Source organism: Ambystoma mexicanum, chromosome 2p (genome assembly GCF_040938575.1).
Source record: "Ambystoma mexicanum isolate Mex_15411 chromosome 2p, UKY_AmexF1_1, whole genome shotgun sequence".
Lineage (NCBI taxonomy): Eukaryota > Metazoa > Chordata > Amphibia > Caudata > Ambystomatidae > Ambystoma > Ambystoma mexicanum.
The window spans coordinates 878,077,284-878,095,004 of NC_090923.1; the positions used below are offsets into that span (position 1 = coordinate 878,077,284).

The 17,721-nt window shown below is 44.5% G+C and overlaps 1 protein-coding gene across 2 annotated transcripts in view; it reads right to left on the reverse strand.

The window, feature by feature from the left end:
- The window catches only part of NPAS1 (neuronal PAS domain protein 1), a 670,224-nt gene that overhangs the window by 274,913 nt on the left and 377,590 nt on the right, over positions 1-17,721 (reverse strand). For both annotated transcript variants that reach the window (XM_069644570.1, XM_069644571.1), the window contains one exon: positions 7,756-7,838. In XM_069644570.1, the coding sequence (XP_069500671.1) occupies positions 7,756-7,838 (83 nt within the window). The remainder of the gene's footprint in view (positions 1-7,755; positions 7,839-17,721) is intronic.

The following is a 17,721-nucleotide window of genomic DNA, read 5'->3' on the forward strand; positions in this document are numbered from 1 at the left end:
CTGCAATAAGTCGTCAGGTAGGCGAAATGTGTTTCCTGACCCCTAAAATACATTCCCCATATATTCTAGGAGGGTATAATTGTATATCATAAACTCCAATCCTAGAATTTTTGGGGAAAGTGATTCCACTGAGGGTGCATTTTTGGGGAAATGTCGCCCCTGGCAGCCATTTCCCTGGCGACTTTCTCACTGTACACCAGGGGAGATGGTAATAGGGCCACTAACAGCCTGACACCATCTCTTGGAGAGAACAGGGGAGGTTCCCAAGGATTGGAGAAAGGTGGGATGCAGTCACACTCCACAAATGTGGGTGTTGGTAGCAGGATAGGCATTAGCGGTGGTGATAGGGGTGGAATAATTGACAAGGGAAGGAATAGCTAAGTATCTTGGTATTAGTAGGTTTACAAGATCCACGACCAAGTGGGCTCATTAAGACAAAGCCCTGGAAGACAACGTAAGTAGGGAGGTAGAACAAAGAGGAAAGATTATTGTGCAAACATAAAAGCCAGTTGATCATTTGATACCATTCCAAGGAAATCACTCAAACATAGGTCACATCCTTTGGAGAGGTCCAGGACCCAGGTTGGTCATCAAGGGTTAGGAGCGAGCTGAAAGGTGGATGGGGAGTGTGCAGGTAAATAGAATCCATAATGCAACGGCACAAGGGCCATCTATTCTAAAGTAGTCTTTTTGAATGGTGCGCGAGGTGGCTCCAATATCTATTTTATAGCTTATGTCCAGGAGGGAGTGCAGTAAAGGAAGCGTGATTTACAAAGGCTGCTTTGGTGGGCTCAGATATGTCATTTCATATATGTTGAAACCAGTTGGAAAGTGATTTACATAGAGTACATATTTCCTGAATATCAGTCACCAAACAGATGAGGGGGTCTTGCGGTTGTCACAGTGAATGACCTCAAAGTGTCCAAAGGAAGGTGACGAAAGAGCAAGAGGGGATCTGGGACGCACAGGAAGAAGTATGACCAGCTGAAAAGGGGAAGTTGTGTAACCATTGTGCTAGTGACTTATGAGTGCTTTTCTAGATCATTATATCCACTTCAAACCACATCTCCAGAAGTAAAACAACAGCTTGAGAATCATCCTGAAGCAGGACTCCCAACTCGTGAATGTGAAGCACACATCATATAGAGAGAGATTCGAAAGCTAAGATAAATATGCTCTAGATGAACTGAGGGACATAAGAACATGACAGAAAAGTAAGACACACAACAACATGCAAACATAGTTTAAGCTTAAGAATGTTCCTTGAAGCTGGAATTTGAAAATAGAAGATGAGAAGTGGAAGGCCAAGAGAGTAACTTTGGTTTTGAGAGAAGCACAGTAAATGCCACGAGGCATGCCAGTGGCAGACAGGGGGAAAGGATAGTGCTAAAGAGTAAACAAAGGGATTTGGAGATCATGAAACATCAGCGTGTGGCTCCTTGTCTAGAAGATGACCATATTCAGTAGACATGGCGGACCGTCTCCAAATTAGCTTGAATATTCTAGAATGTTCCTTAACCTCAGCTGATGCCCTTGTCTTGAATGCCGCCTGGTAGATGCAGTACCACCCACAGGAGCACACTGCATGGATCATGTAAACCAAGGATGATTCATTATAAATGTTGAAAGAACCCATCTGCCATTATTTGACCATTGAAACATTCTGCTTTTTCTGCACCACGGTTTTACTGCCTCTGCGCAGGGTGGAGGCTGAGTTTGGAGGGGTTGCACAATGGACAAAGCCCTTCTCCCCATGTGCAGCCCCACTGGTGATATGACTGAGGCCTAATTATAGCCAAGACTGTTGGCATGCACATTGGGAATCGTGGTAATAAAAGTGAACTATGGAAAGTATCTCTGTGTCTGAGAGCTTAACCCCTGGGCAAATGTGCACTTCTTAATGCACACTAGGGAAGAAGTATTCACTTCTTACCATTCACCAACACTCTGCCAGTATGCCGGGCTCTGTTAACGCCTTAACATAAGATGTCTATTGGCCTTGTGTGTGATAAATATCAACTTAAACATTATCAGTAGTTTTAAGTTCTCCATAGAGGTAGACCTGATATATACACATATTGATATAGACATATGCTGTTTATTTTTTATTTTTTTTTTAATCTAAAATGTGAAATTCTTATGCCAAGATATTGTTTCTAAATTAAACTTTTGCTGAGGTTTAAATGTTTTACTTTCATGCAACCAGCCAGGATACCTATATCCCTGTGTGGGAATGAGTTGAATTAAGCCATTCTAATGTTAATGAATTTGCTTAAGAGAGCTCTGCCTGGATTATCATGCATGGGCCCGTTCTATCCGGAAAGTTCTATCTGGATGCTATTTTGGCCATCTGCCTGTGAGAAGATTGTTGCTCCCAGATTCTGCACGAAGGGCCATCCGCTTTACAAAGGACGAAAGAATCGGTATTTGACATTGTGGAATTGGTGAGAAGTAGAGGGTATATTTCGGGCTGTACCAAATCAGATCACACAAGGTTCACTGATAGACCAGTATAGGAAATGGGGCTTAAGCCAAGCTTAGGTACAGCATGAGAATTGTGCCTTTTATGCTAGTAGGACTACAGATTTCCCTTATGAATGTCCAAGCCTCATCAATAAAGCCTTTCACAACAGACCTTGGAAAAAAGGCAGACTACCGGCCCCAGGGAACTCTCTCTGTGTCTAATTGGAAGCCCGAATGCTTGCAGGCATTGTACCTGCAATAGTTGGGTGGTGCCAAAGAAGAAAGGAGCTAGTGCACTACTCAGTGAAATCCACAGTCTACTGTGTGCGAAGCGACAATCCAGAAGCCTGGCGTAGTTCCCCGAAGTCAAAGGGATATTTGGGCCTGCCAAAGGGCTTCTTAGCTGAGGGCCCTTGATCTTGTACCTGCCTGTAAATTGGGAGGATTTCATTTCAGTCTACATCTCGTGTCTTGGAGGAGAAGACGTCCTAGAAGTGTTTTAGCTATTCTTTTAATGTCTTGTTCATTGCAAGACTACAACATGTGTTTTCTCGCCAAAACTCTGAACGGTGAGCCGGAAGGTAAATTGTGCTGAGGTCTATCTTTTGTGGACTTTTCCCCACTGCTTCTGCTCCCTATAGAGAAACATGACGCGTTTCGGCTTTCTACTGAACAGTAAGAAGAGTCCATGCATTTTTCTGTGAACATTACCCTGGTTTGCATCCCTGGTAGCATTTCAGAGAGAAAATGCTTTGGCGTCTTATCTTTGATGTCTTTCATTTTTATACACTTTAACTTTTATTTTGTAACTTTTTCTCCATTTTCTATTTATTGTTTTGCCTTGATTTATTTGTGGTCATTATATGATGTATGGTATTTTCTTTGTGCAAGCTTTGGACCTCATAGTCTGTATTCTTTGTATTATATAACTTTTTTATGATTGTTCTTTTACACCCTACAATTTCCCTCAGAGTAAACGTTCTGCTCAGCCCACGCTAGCCAAGAGTGAGTCAAAGATACTTTAAGAAGTGTTCAGTATGCCTCTTTGTTGGTCCTCCGCAATGCGCTGCTAGTGGGGTGCAGATGCTGCATTTAAGCTAACAGGGAAGGTTGATGCTGGAAAAGACTGAGACTGTGGTGTGATGTTATGTTTTGTTATTTTAAATTTGATGTATAAAGCGCACAGCCGCCACCAAATTCATCATGGCGCTATTAGGCACTATTGAAGCAAGAGAGGAAGAAAAACTAAAAAAAAAAAGTTTTCCGGAACCTGTGGTGTTCTTCAATCGTTCGCAATGAAATAGGGATTGAGTTCCAGAGCTGAGCTGCCACAACTGAAACAGAGCGACCACCAATGCGAGAGGCCCTGAAGCGAGTTACAGAGAAGAGGCAGGCCTCAGCAGATCGAAGTGTGTGGGAAGGAACATAGGGGCGGAATTCTTCCTGCAGAATTTCTTTTCTGCCGCCGAAGAAAGCATGGTGGACCAGGCAAAGTGATTTTAATTGCACACATAATGCCACCGGCAATCAGTGGAGATGGTGAAGCATAGGTGAGATGTGAACACGTCTAGGCGTGGAGGTGGCCACTCGTGCTGCAGAATTTTACAACACCTGCAGTCGCTGAAAAAGGTAGGCAGGCTGCACCAATATTAAGGCGTTGCAGTAGTCCATTGTCAATAAGATGAGAGAGGAAACCACTGGAGTGCAGAATTGGGGGTGGGGTAAGGCAAGATTTTACACAAGGTCTTTAACTGAAAGCATCCTTTCGGACTATGATCCAGGATATATTACTGACATCCAATGAGTGAGCCTTAAGGCGTCGCTGAAAAATGGCCTGCCAACTTTTTCAAAGTTTAAAGTGAAGTAATTTAGGATTTTTTGTTTTTGCTCCATTTGTCTTTTTACCCTCTCCCTTTCTTATCATAGTTACAGTGCACCATTTGTTTCATATAAGTGCATTTTTAATATGAGCTATTAAATGTCGCTTGCGACACCTATAAGCCGAAACGATTGCATTAGAGTACAGATAGGGAGCAATTACCTAAGAGGAAGGACACACAGCCTGTAGGTGCCTACGGCCATGCTCATCACTATAGCCATCCCCCCCCAGTTCTTATCCCGGCCCGCCCAAACACCTACTCACGGCCACCCTTTGAGCTCGCTTTAATCAAGCCTACCATCACCCTTTGCACTCAATGCACCTGCCAGTGATTTTTCAAAGCAGTTTTCTGAGAGTCATTGACTTAAATGGAGTTGTAAACCTCTTACAGGTGTAATAAAAATGTCTCACCAAATCTGCCTTTAGCCACTCGATTTATAAGCGCGGTGCTTGTCCTGTTAAAAACAATCACTGGCAAATCCAACCGTTTTGGCCTGTGTATAAGTATTAAGCATTTGCCAGGCAATGCTATTAGATGCTGAGTTACTCACACGCTTTTTCACCTGCTACCATCAATGGCTAATTAGTATAAACAAGTGCCTTAGCATGCCTACACAAAAGCCAAAACTTTTGGCATTGCCAATGCTGGTTTCATTTAGATACATCTATATTATTTGATTTCCCAGGGAGTCGCATGTGTGGCACAGTGCTGTTATGCCTCTTCCTCTTGGCTTGAAGAGAAACCCTCTTCATTGTGGTCCTGTAGGCCAAACTCTTCTCAATAAAGGGAAGCCATGGTCACAAAATAAAGACTCCTTTTAAATCTCAAAGAAAAGATAAAAATACATGGACCCAACCATACAATTCCATTTTAGCTCTCCCCATGAAAGCAACATATTGGAATACCAACACGTAGAAAAAGAGAGGTGCTTAACTCTTTCAAAGAAAAATGTTCCACCAGCAAGACAGGCCTTCAAGTGGCCACGGGTTGTTTGTTTATCGAAAACATGCACATTTGGTTACATATGCTATCTAGCTAAAAATGGTTGCGTTTATATTTCTACATTCATCTCAATCACACTTTCTTGTTGGTAGATAAGAATTTGATGTGAGTGTGTGAGCGTGAAAGTGAAAAATAATAAGAACCCGTTATTGTATACCACTTTCACCTAAGGGACCTTTTTATATATCATTCATATCACCCAACCAAAATTGGCACTCATTTAACAACCTCAGTAGGATGAAAGGCTGATTTCATATTGTTAGGGCTCGAAACTAAACCCTGCAGATCAAACAATCAGCGCTTTGGCGTAAGGCGCTTTATAAATCAATAAAAATACAAAAAATACAAACACGGATCTCAGCAGCAAGCTCCTAACCCCCGACCTACCATACCAGGTAATATCTATAATACTCACTTATTGAATGAGCAATATTCTCACTGGGGTTCCAGACTGTAAGTTCTGACTCTTCGCTGATATTTTATTGGACTGATGTCTCAGTAAATTCTCTCTGTCTCTGTCACTCTATCTCTTACTTCTTGCTCTCACTTTCTCTCTGTCTCTATGTCTCCATCTCTACCCAGTGCCTTAAGTGGCACTACAAAATGAGTCGGGGCTCATTAAAGGGGCGTGCCCTAACGGCAGGGGTCCTGCTGGCCCGTTAGGCCACGGCCCCCAACCCCCACGAGCCCCGGCTCAATGGACTACTGGGGGAGAGGGTACTGATCTCTGCATTTAATTTCTATTGGCTTGTCTGGCAGGGGATAGCGCCTCGCCTAGTCAGACTTAATGGTGGCAGTGGCCCTCACCAGCTGGGGAGGGGCAGCGTCACCATTAAGGCTGAAAGGGTGAGGACGCTGCAAGCGGAGGACGTTTTCATGAATACTGAAACTTCCGCGAATGCGCAGATGCGTCAGGATTTAGGAAACAAGTCCTCTGCGTCCAGCTGCTTCACGTTTTCTCCATAATGGTGGCGCCGGCCCACGGGCATCTCTTGCTTAAAGAGATACCTCGCAAGAGCGGCGCCACCATTATGGCTGAAAGTCATTTTTTTCTGAAGCCTGAAGCTCTCGCACACGAACGAGAGCTTCAGGCTATAGAAAAAAAAGTATTTTCGTGTAGTGGCCGGAGTTGCCAACAGAGATTAGTGGGCCCCGGGAGGGCCCCGCCTCAAAACGAGATTTCAGAGCCGACCGGGGCCCAGCCCCGGCAAGCCCCAGCCTACTTAAAGCCCTGTCTCTACCTCTCACTCACCCCACAAAAGGGTTTGGTGCCTGTCAGTAACCTGGTGCCTCTGCCCTTAGAAAAGCCATTGTGTATGTTGCTACAGCACGTTTCATTGACAAATGGAAGCTCTCTATTAGAGATAGTCAAATTATTGGTGAAACTCGCCATTAAAAACAACATAAAAGAGGAGAAAAAATGAGAAAATTTGTGAGAGAAATGTACATGTCCAATAGGCGTACTGAACTCAACGGCACACAGAGACGAGATTTCCTTTTTGCCGTGCGTCTCGGAAAACCGACGGGTCTTGAAGAAAACGTCAAAGCACATGTCACGTGTGTACGTGACGTGTAGCTGACTCAGGGCCAGCGTCTCCTCCTCTTCAGAAATCAATGACTGACGTCCACCCTGGTTCTCGTGCAGCCCAAAGGGCCTAGATTCAGCTATAAGGTCTTCGAGGCATGCAATGGCGCACTTCCGGTGGGTCAGTCTGCCTGCCTGTGCAGTCAAATGAAACGTTCCTAAGCCTTTCAAAGCAGACTGTGTTCTTTCACGACGAGCCCGTCTCGGGCTCATACCTGTACCTCTCTCCCTCTCTGTCACTGCCAGAGCGACAGGCCAGACTAGGCGGATTGATAAATTGCTGTTTAAAATATTACCATACGCCACTTGCGACAATTAGCCAACTACCCCGGGAGACAGCTGTAATGAGGGCTCAGCATTAATAATTAGTCCCCTCTCCATTTGTATCCGCAGCACTTGCCCCGAAATGTCAGGGCCCGGGTGATAAGCAGGAGGTCGGCGCTGACTGGAGGTGAGCAGAGTGCGCTCCCAGAGAGAGGCAGGCAGGGAAGCGCGTGTAGGCCAAGAAGGAGGGCGCCCCTCCTATAATCCACCACCCGCCGCCAACACCTGTGGGGTTTCCAAAGGGAACTGCTGCATCTCCCCAGCCGGGGACCAGGACGTGCCACGGGCCGCAGGATTTCTGTAGTGAGGGGAAATTGCAACCACTACAAGGAACCACTCCACACTCAGTGCGCACTTACCTCTACTCCCGTGCCCACCCACTCCCCCTGCACCGGTCCGGTTCAAAGCACTTGTTGGCCACGACCACATCAGCCCAGCCACTCAAAACAAACATGGCGGGCTCATATGAACACCCTTACCTTCTTGATTCCCCTGACTCACCTGCAGAATGTGTCCCCCCAGGTTCTGCTCGAAAAGTTCTGTGGATAGAGCGGCTGCCAAACTTTGTCCCTGTGAGCCCAGAGCTGAAAGAATGAGAGAAAAGGGCTGTGTCAGTGGTTTGCAGACATAAGTTCGAAATTCAAGCGTTGTGTTATGTAAATGCAACTTCCTTGTGGGGGATCTGGAACAGGGGTAACATAATGGTAAGGCCCCACCAAGCCTCTGAAGAAAGCCTAATCCAACCTCCTCCCACCTATCCTCAAAGTTTGGGTCTAGTTGTACCCCTGCTTCGTACCAACAGCTCATGCAGCCCAGCAAAAGGTGAAACCATGGTGGAGAACCCTGACAAATAAAGGCAAAGACTGATGTCAAAAGGCAGCACCCATGAAAAGCAATGCGTGAAAAACAACTATATATGTTTGGAGCAACCATCAAAACCAATTAAATGGGAGTACCAATCAACAGCAATGAAAAGGGGTCAATTATCAGTGGCAGTGTACAGCTGGCAACTATGCATGGCAGTGAAAGGAAGAACATTTCAATGGCAATGAAAGAGGGACATCTATCGAGGGCAAGGACATGGGGCAATTATCAGTGGCAAGGAAAGTGGCAAAACTATAACCGATACGGCACAGGGCGGGCGGGCGCTGCCAATGCCATGAAGAGGAAAGCAGCTTCCAATGGGAAGGAGAGGGGGGCATTTACATACTTGGAAAAGGAACTTTCGAAGCCAGTCAAAGGAGTCCAACTTTCAATAACAAGGAGAGGGTACCACTGTCAACGGATCGAAAGACAGCAACTATCAAAATAAAGAAGGGGGGCAACTACCAATGGCAAGGGATACCCCTCGGTGCAGTGGCAAGGGGTCAGTTATCAAAACCAACAAAAGGGGAACCATAAACGCTATGGAAATGGGACAGCTATCAGTAGCACGGAAAGAGGACAACTTTCAGTGACAAGGAAAGGGGACAAGTTTCAAAGCCAAGGAAAGAGGACAACTTTCGAAGCCACTGAAAGGGAGACACTGATCAATGCCAGCAAAGAGAAATTAGCAATGCCAATGAAAGGGCAAGAAATAAATCAATGTCAAGGAAGCAGAGCAAAGGTCAGGCCAAGGAACAGGTACAATTATCAAAGCAAGTTAATGGGGGTAGTTATTGATGGCCATTAAGAGGAACCATGGTCAATGTTAATGAAAGGGGGATAACCATCAATGACAAGTATTGAAGGCCATGATCAATGCCACATTAATAAGGCAAGTGGCACGGTCAGTGCCAGGGGAGGAACGCAGCGTTTAATGACAAGGGAAGGGGGCAATGGTGCATGCTATGGAAAGAGGAGCGCTGCCAAGGCCAATGGAAATGGGAGGACAATGATTGACAGGAAAGAGAAAAGCTGTGATGTTGGGACGGGGGAAGTCATCAAAGCCAATCACAGGGAGACAGACACCTTCCAATGCCAAGATGAGCTACCACTGCTAAGAGACTCACAAACTGTCAACGCCTTAAGACAGCGGGAGCGCTATCAACAACAAAGAAAGGGGGGCAACTACCAGTGACGAACAAAGGGGAGGAAATGGGCACAGCGTTCGATGCCAAGGGACAGGGACAACTACCATTGCCAAGGGAACCCTGGAACAACTATCAATAAGGCATTAAAAAAAAAACGTGAACTCGGTGGATCTTCCATTTCCCTTCAACTGTGCTGTACCCCTGTGCTTTATGGGCAGCTGGCATTTGATGCTTGTGCTTGGCAGTACTTCTCCTGATCCTGGCACTGCACAGTTCACAAATCAGGAATCCTTTCAGGTGGTGCATGGCGTGCCATTGCCATAAAGGCGGTCCGGGCCTTAATCGGACTTAAAATCCCAGTAATCGAGCCAGAGAGGGCCCTCTTTATTCTTCTTACTGCTATATTTTGCGGTCTATGTATAGAACAAACACACTTTTCCAGTCGCAATAAATAAACACGCAACGTTTAAAACGTGCAAACGGTCAGCATCAATTGTTCAGAAATGCAGCCAAAAGGGTTCACTGGTATCAGTGTTGCTCATGTGCCTCTCACTGTAAACCCTCGGCAGAGCACAGCAAGGCGCTACCCTCTTGGAATAGTTGATGACGTCAAACGTATCCCCAGGTCTCCCCTGCGAATTAGAAGATGAAACTCGTTTTCAGTCATGTCTGTCTGGTTAATACCAGTGCTTTATGTGAGGTAAGAAAACGAGGGGGGCTGTAACGAGTAAAGAGAAGCGTGGCCTACAGATGAATGGGCGTGGCCTAAGCTGCCGAATCACACTCAGGGTGAAGTTCGATTGTAGTTCATAGTTCAAGCTGAAGTGTTATTTTGAACTTTTTTTCACACACAAGAACACTTCGTGGAGTCCACTTATTTTAGCGTGGAGGCTATTCGTTATTTGTGCAGAAGACCACACCACCCCACACCTACGGACAGAAGCCTGCACACGTTACGAGGGCTACCCTAGAAGAAATGATCAGTGAGGCCACAAATTGAATAGTATCCAAATAACGAATAGCCTCCACGCTAAAATAAGTGGACTCCACAAAGTGTTCGTGGCCTAAGCTGGACAGAAATTTGAGCAAGGAACGTGCCCCAACTAACCCAGCCAGAAAATTACTAAATAATTTCTGTCCCACACCCAAATATTTGCAGCAACCCATGTATGCGTATTGTAGGTGAGATTCCACAATAAATCAAAAGGAAAAATGGGAAGAAAACACTTTAAAAAATGTGCTGCTTTTCAAACAGACACTTTCCTTTTTTCAATTGTCCTCCGGTCTGAGTGCAGCTTTTACAGATTCAGCCGGCCGCAATCTCTCTGTTGAAAGACAGCGATTGAAGGAGCTCTGCTTGAGAGGCTGGCAATTTTCTGGCCTTCCTTTTGTTCCCCAACTGTGACACTGAATCCCTGCTCGTCTCCCCTGCCCTGCTGATGTAACCTTTTCACACGCTGCTCAGCGGCCCACCCCCACTGGCAGGCAGATTTTTCACTTGAAGAGATCAGCTCCCTTTCTGTCCCTCTGCTGCTGACAGATCACGCAGCAAGAGTTTTGCTTGTGTAAATTCCATGTAGCACCGTGCATGCATGGGAGACTACAGGCCTGCCTTGTAGACTACAAAAAGTGGGGGATTTACAGAGAGTTCAGGACTGCTGCATTTAGACTAGGGCTAGTGAGGGACCTATGGGAGGCCCGGGCCGATGTTTTTGCAGCCTGCTGGGGCTCAGCCCCGGCTAGCCCTGGCCCACTTAAAGCCCTGGTTAATACCTATATGTCCGTAGTTTATAAAAGCATGATTGTAACTTCAAAGTAAAAATGTTACTTTGTGTCGTTGCTCTGTAGCAAATGTGTTTAATGGATCAACCCCTAGTCCAGCCACTGCTGTAATACTAATTGTTTTTTGTTTTTTTTATTAATTGTGAATTGGTTAATCAAAGTTAACCTTACACATAAACAGAAAGAAAAAAGTGTTATTAAATAAGTAACAATATATCTTAGATAAAATCAAGTTCACCATGAAACAAAACATAGACATTTTGTTAAGGAAAACAAAAAGGGAAAACATTACAATGGGCCTCATTACAAGTGAGGCAGTAAGGGGTTAACGGTGCTGGTAAAGGTGCCCGCGCCATTAAACCCATTCTGCCTCATTACGAGATTGCCTCGCGGGACCCGCTCTGGACGTCTGGCCAGACCAGACGTCCTTTGCGGGTTCCGCGAGGCGACCAGGGAGCTAACAACGGGCAAGTCCTTAACAGGCCCATTGTGAGCATGCTCCCCATTCCCATTGAGCCCTATGGGGTCTCAAATGGGAATGGGGATGGTCTGGGTTCCCTGAATGGGAATGGCCCTCCAAAGTCGGAATGGCCCAGTATTTCCCCATTCAGGGACCATGGACCCGAGTTTGGAGGCAGCCATGCCCTTTTTAAGGGCATGGCTGCCTCCAAACTCGTAATGAGGTCCAATGTCTCATAGTAAAATCCCATTATTTTTGAAATATAAAATCTAATTACACTATCCTTCAGATACATTTCTATGTGAATAAGTCTCCTAAATTGCGAAATGCTGAGTTAAAATAAAATACTTGAAGTTACATCATAAATACCTACATTTATTCCTTAAAAGTAATAAAACCATATCAAACACTGTGTTGCCATCTGAATGTAAACATATTATTTAAATGTAAGAATTCGAGTACGGCTATAGTCAGTGATGTTTCATGACCGCATAATAATCTGTCCCAAAATCTGTGGGTGCAAAGCCAAAAAATCATTGTGAGTAATTTTGCGGAATAATTACAGTCTCTGGTTTTGGAGACCTGGATAATGGGTTAACAGATGTTCCATGTTTTGAATGATCTTCTCATCATTAAAGGGATTACAACCTTTTATGTGTGGTGTAGCTTTTGACTGGATATTTCAAATTTCACCAGTAGGTAATATATTGAGCCTAAAGCACAGAAATTGGGTTCTCCAGTACGAGTTCGGGAATTTCTGTAAGAATCTTGGAATTGACCCCAAAACTTTACCTCCTTTAGTCCAGCCCGTATATAGTTTGTAACTGTGCGTCAACTCAGTCTCTTAGAAACAATGATCTTTTGGCTAGCATGGGATTTGTAACCAAATTGTCCAGAGTTTAATTATTTTTATTCAAAATTGCTTCAGCCACCATCATAACATTCACAATTGGCCCAAAATTTTTGGCTAACACTCTTTGTTTTGAATCTGCAAAAATTGAGCCGGTGACTGAGTTTAGGGTATGCCTACCGAAAAGATTTTCCATTTAAGCCACCCCAACATAGAGGCCAGCCCCAAAAATATCAAATGCATCATTTCCTAATACGACTAACCAGTCTATCCCCGTAAAAGAGTACCAAGTGGAATCACAGGTCAACATCATGACATTGTAGGACATTATGGCAAATTAGAAAACTACCACCATCGGTCCCTACAAGAAGAAAGAAACAAACAAAGTGAGAAAGAAAGAAAGAGCGAGAGAGAAAGAAAGAGAGAGAGAAAGAAGGAACACAAAAGAAAGAGGGAAAGAAAGAAAAAAGGAAGGAAGGAAGAAAGAAAGGAAGGAATGAAGGGAGAGAGGAAGGAAGTAAGGAAGGGAGGAAGGAACCGTACTGTAGTTAACGGACTGGCAAACTACGAGTTCTGCTCGCGGGTGCCCTTACACCCACCACGTCGGACCTGGCAGGTGTACCGGCACCCGCGAGCAGAGCATGTCGGATGCACCGGCACCATTCTGAATGGTGCTGGTGCATCCGACCTCCCTATTCCCATTGAGCCCTATGCGGCTCAAAGGGGAATGGGGAGTAAAAGTTTCCGGCCCCTGGCAATGGGGAAATCAGGGACCGCCAGGGTTCCCCATTGCCAGGGGCTGGAAAAATTCACAAGGTTGGCGGCAGCCTGCCGGTTTTACCGGCAAGGCTACCGCCAAACTTGTAATGAGGCCCACTGTTTGTAAGACCAGAAGCCCCTATAATGTGCTTGTTCTGCAACATTGTGCATTTTTGTCGGTTTTGCCTGACCGGTTTAACCTGCGTTTGGCATTTTCTCTGCAAACTTTGATTTCCGGAACTTGCCAGCGAACACAGATATTATGGGTGACGATGTGTGTACCTTGTTTAATAGAGGAGTCTGCTCACTCGTCAGTGCTGTGTGGTGTGCTAAAATAAATCACATATACACCATAATTTGAGACATTTTCCTATGGATATGTTTAGTTGTATTTACAATACATAATTATTCTCAAACGAATGTTTAGATATTAGCCAAAGGTATTCAATGGATTGTTTCTCTATAGCGTCAATCTCATATCACCCCAAAAATACCTATGGGAGGTGAGGTAGTCATGGGACATGTTTAACCCTGTAATTGTGCACACTACATAGACACAATTCTGGCCACACTGGATCAGTGCTTCTGAGTGAGATGTAAGAGCCATACCATATGCCGAATGGCCTGTACTTCTAAAACAATAAGAACGATTACTAGAATTGCAATATCCTAACTAACAATGTACAAATCAAGATGGCGGTCAGTGACCAACCTCGTGGTTGAACCATGTAGACCAGAAATCCCTATGAACCGTTTTCACACATATGATTGTAAGTTCTAAATAAACTGAATAATGTAAAACAAAAGAAATGACCCTGAGGAAGACAGGAGTTAAACTCATATTCCCTGAAAGTTGAAACATGTTGGTCATGGGTATGTTACTGTTTAATTGTGCATTTCTTATGCACGCATACAGAACTGGTTGTATGCTAGTCTACGCTTTTACACATTTATTTGAGTGTAGGGATTTCGGTGTTGTGTCTTTGAAGTCTATGTTATATGTCAGGTGACCATGTCCTATGAAATACAATACATGTTTATGTAATATGGTGATTAGGGCCAAAGTGCTCTCTGTTTAAACTTTAAAACAACTTTTGAATAAACTATAAATATAAGTGTTTTGGTATGTCCATATTTGGAAGTTTATTAAAATATCCTATCAGTCTGAAGTTCCAAAATTGATTCAATGTTCCGCTAGTTACAAAGTGGCTGATACTGCTCTGTAGGAACATTAATTCAAACCAACCTGGTTTAGATAGGCCAGTACTTTCAGTATTAGGTAAGTCGCCATGTGCTCAGTGGATACCCAAATCACCTGCATCCATTTTGAAGCACTGGACTGATCATAATGATTGTGCTTAAACATGAACATCGTCTCATGACTAACCAGGAACCATATCCTCTTCGGCTGGTGTGTTTCGCTATTACATGTTTTAGTCTCCTACTTCTAGGTTTCATGCCATCATGTATGGGTCCTGGGAACAGAACGCATTCGTTTCTGATGAACTGGTTTCAGTGACAAATAACCTGCGTGTTAATTCTGCTGTGCATTTTCCTGTTCAGAAAAACCCTGCTGCTTTTGTGTATCTGTTTCCTGTGTGCAATCTATGGCGTTCCATGGCATTTGGAAACCCTGCCATTGCACATACATTGCCCCTGCTTCCATATACCGTGGGAAAGTCTTTTGGGAATGAAATGGCAGTGTTTGTTCTTTTCCCACTATTAATGTTAAGATCTGCCAAAGGATATGGAATAAATATGGCTATAAAATCTCATTGCGCTCTTGAGGTCCACTGATGTGAAGTACTGTCAGTAATTTGACACAAAATGTATGGTCATTAAACTGGCTATTATGTGCCAGATTCACTTATACATAAATGAAGGAACAAACGAACAAGCAACCAAACAAACAAACGAACTAACAAAAAAACGAATACATACATTTATATAGTGTGATCCTGTAAACTCTTATGTTGGATTACAAAAAGGTGTGTTTCTAGCTAAAGTATCTGCCACATTTGGTGTAGCATTGTGTCAAAGGATCTGGCGATCATTGTTATTGGACGAGTGCAAAGAGCTTCCAGTGGCCCCTGTGAAGAGGCACATGCAGCATTAGGGCCAGTCAAAGCCTGCCCAGAAGCCCCACACATGGTCTGTACATCCCTAGCTCTCTCTGCCTTCTCAGTAGGCTCCTGTACTGCTTACCACGGTCAGGGGGAAGCTAAGGCCTAGTATAGCTTCCATGTTGTTGCACGCTTGCCAGTCCTGATTAGCTTGCTTCGCGTGCTATGATATGGTGCTAGCATTTGTATGTAGCTATATAAGTGTTTTTTTCTGTCTAGGAGTGACCAGTTTGAAATTGTTGATTTATTTTATATATGTCTGGCGCAGTAAAGGTACCATGGCAATGAACACAAGGTCCATTGGCTTGACTGTAATAATCACCAGAGTTTGGCTTTCTGTATTATGACTCCAATTTCTGTCACTCCGATATGACAGCATTCTACCACCTTCTGTATTTGACTAAACACCACTTTTGTAGCCTTCCACCATCTTTCAAATCATCCCTACTACCTTCAAAACGAGTCGCTCTTTCTTGATGATGCATATTATCTATAATTTGGTGTCGCATGATAATCTCACAATATATGTTGGCATTTTTAACAACAGGATCAGCATCCTTTGGTTGCTGATATCGAATTACCAAATTCCTGGCATTATGGTTTCGTCCTCTTCAGTTTACATTTTTTTACATTGGCAGTTTGGTGTTTTTTAAAATTGAGCTCTTCATCAGGTCCTCCAGCATATAAACAGTAGTCAATGCAAAGAAAATATATATATATGTATATATGTATATATACATATATATATATTTTAATCTATTTATTTCCATTTATTCATTAACAAAATACATAGATGATATTCAAATCAGTACAAATAACCATCAATGAAGAGAGAGAAAGAAAACAGCAGGTGTAAACCAATTGACAAAACTATGTACATTAGAACAAGCAAATTACAATGCACATAGCCCCCATACATACATGAAAGACATCTTATGTAACCTGATGAAGGCAGAAGCCGAAACATTGTTGGTTAATACGTGTTTTGATCAATAGGGGAATTATTATCTGTTGAGTTATTACTGTATCATATATATACACATGTATATTTGTTTTGGGAAAAATGGGCTCATCAAAAATGCAGAGCCACTTTTGCACTTCTGCCCGGGCCTCAGCTGCAGGGTAGGGGGTGGGATGGCTGTGTTCCTCCGCTGTCCCTGGGCACCGCTGCAGAGAAGCCTTACCAGCTGCATCTCCACAGTCCCAGAGGAAGGCTTGAGCGGCTCAAAGCAAACGGGGCCTTGGGCGTAACCTTTGCCTGGGACCTCCGGTGCCTCCCAGAGATGGAATCCTCGCGGCAGCTGAAGAGAGCAGGCTCTGAAGCGCCCGGGTCCGGGGGGAAGCTGGAGGCAGATCGGGGAGGGGGGAGGGGGACGGTATAATGAGGAGCTCTGAGGTTCTCTCCTGCGAGCCCATAGAGAGAGCCGCTGGCAAAGTCACGGAGTCCTGCCAGCAGTGCCAGCCTCCCCACCTGCAAGGCCCCACTCTGCAGAGTTAGATAAAGCGCACCAAGGTAACAAGGAACGGATTCTTTTTGAACAGAAGCTGCGTATATTGGAGGCACATGCAATGCTTTGCTGTGGAGTTGCTGTCCACAAGCAGCAGGTTTGTGCTAAAGCAACCGTTCTCAGCGTTGACTGCTTGTGTCTGACCGAGTGCACTAAGAGCCCCTCCCCCTCCCCTGACCCCAGTCAGTGCGTCTCCCTCGCACAGACACATCTCCCCGTCTACTGCTCTCGGTACGACCATGCAGACTCCACGGGCGCTGTGCTTGATGTGTTTCTCTCCCCCAGGCCTGCTTCTACTGCGAGCTTCCGCGAGTCCAGCCACACAGCCACACAATGCACCCCTCCGTGCACAGATACTGCCAGACGCTATAAACACTAGGGCCTGATTCATGCAAGTGTTTTATAATGGCGCAATCCCATAGGAAAACGTTCCATGAATCGGGCCCACGCGTGTCTCACTGGGGAATGCCAGTGCCAGTGATTTAAATGGAAAAAAAGGGAGTGCAGGTACTCACCAAGCTACGAAGCTGGGCAGTCTGGCCGGCGCTTTCGTCGCAGGGCGTTTCGCTGCAGCACCTTGGGCACCGGTCTCTGTTAGGCACACCCTGTTTGCAGGCAATGCCCAGTGAGATTAAATGATGTGCCAAGGAACGCACACTTTGGTAAAGCAGTGTATCTAAGATCCTTTCACACAAACTTCCAGTTTTTATGCATTGCGTTAAGAAATTCTGAATATCTATATGTATAGTGGTAAACTAAGCTTTAGAAAGGGAGTTTAATTATTGCTTGTTTTCTTTGCCTAATGAGAAATTTGGTAGGAAACTGAAGCTGTGCTCGAGTTTTCAGTCGAAAACATTCCAATACACAACATTACTTAAACATTTACATATTAGACTAGGCACTGCTAATAACAAATAAATATCTTCAAGTAATATCCCAGGTTTTCCCAAATCACTCCCTGGTCCATCAGCGG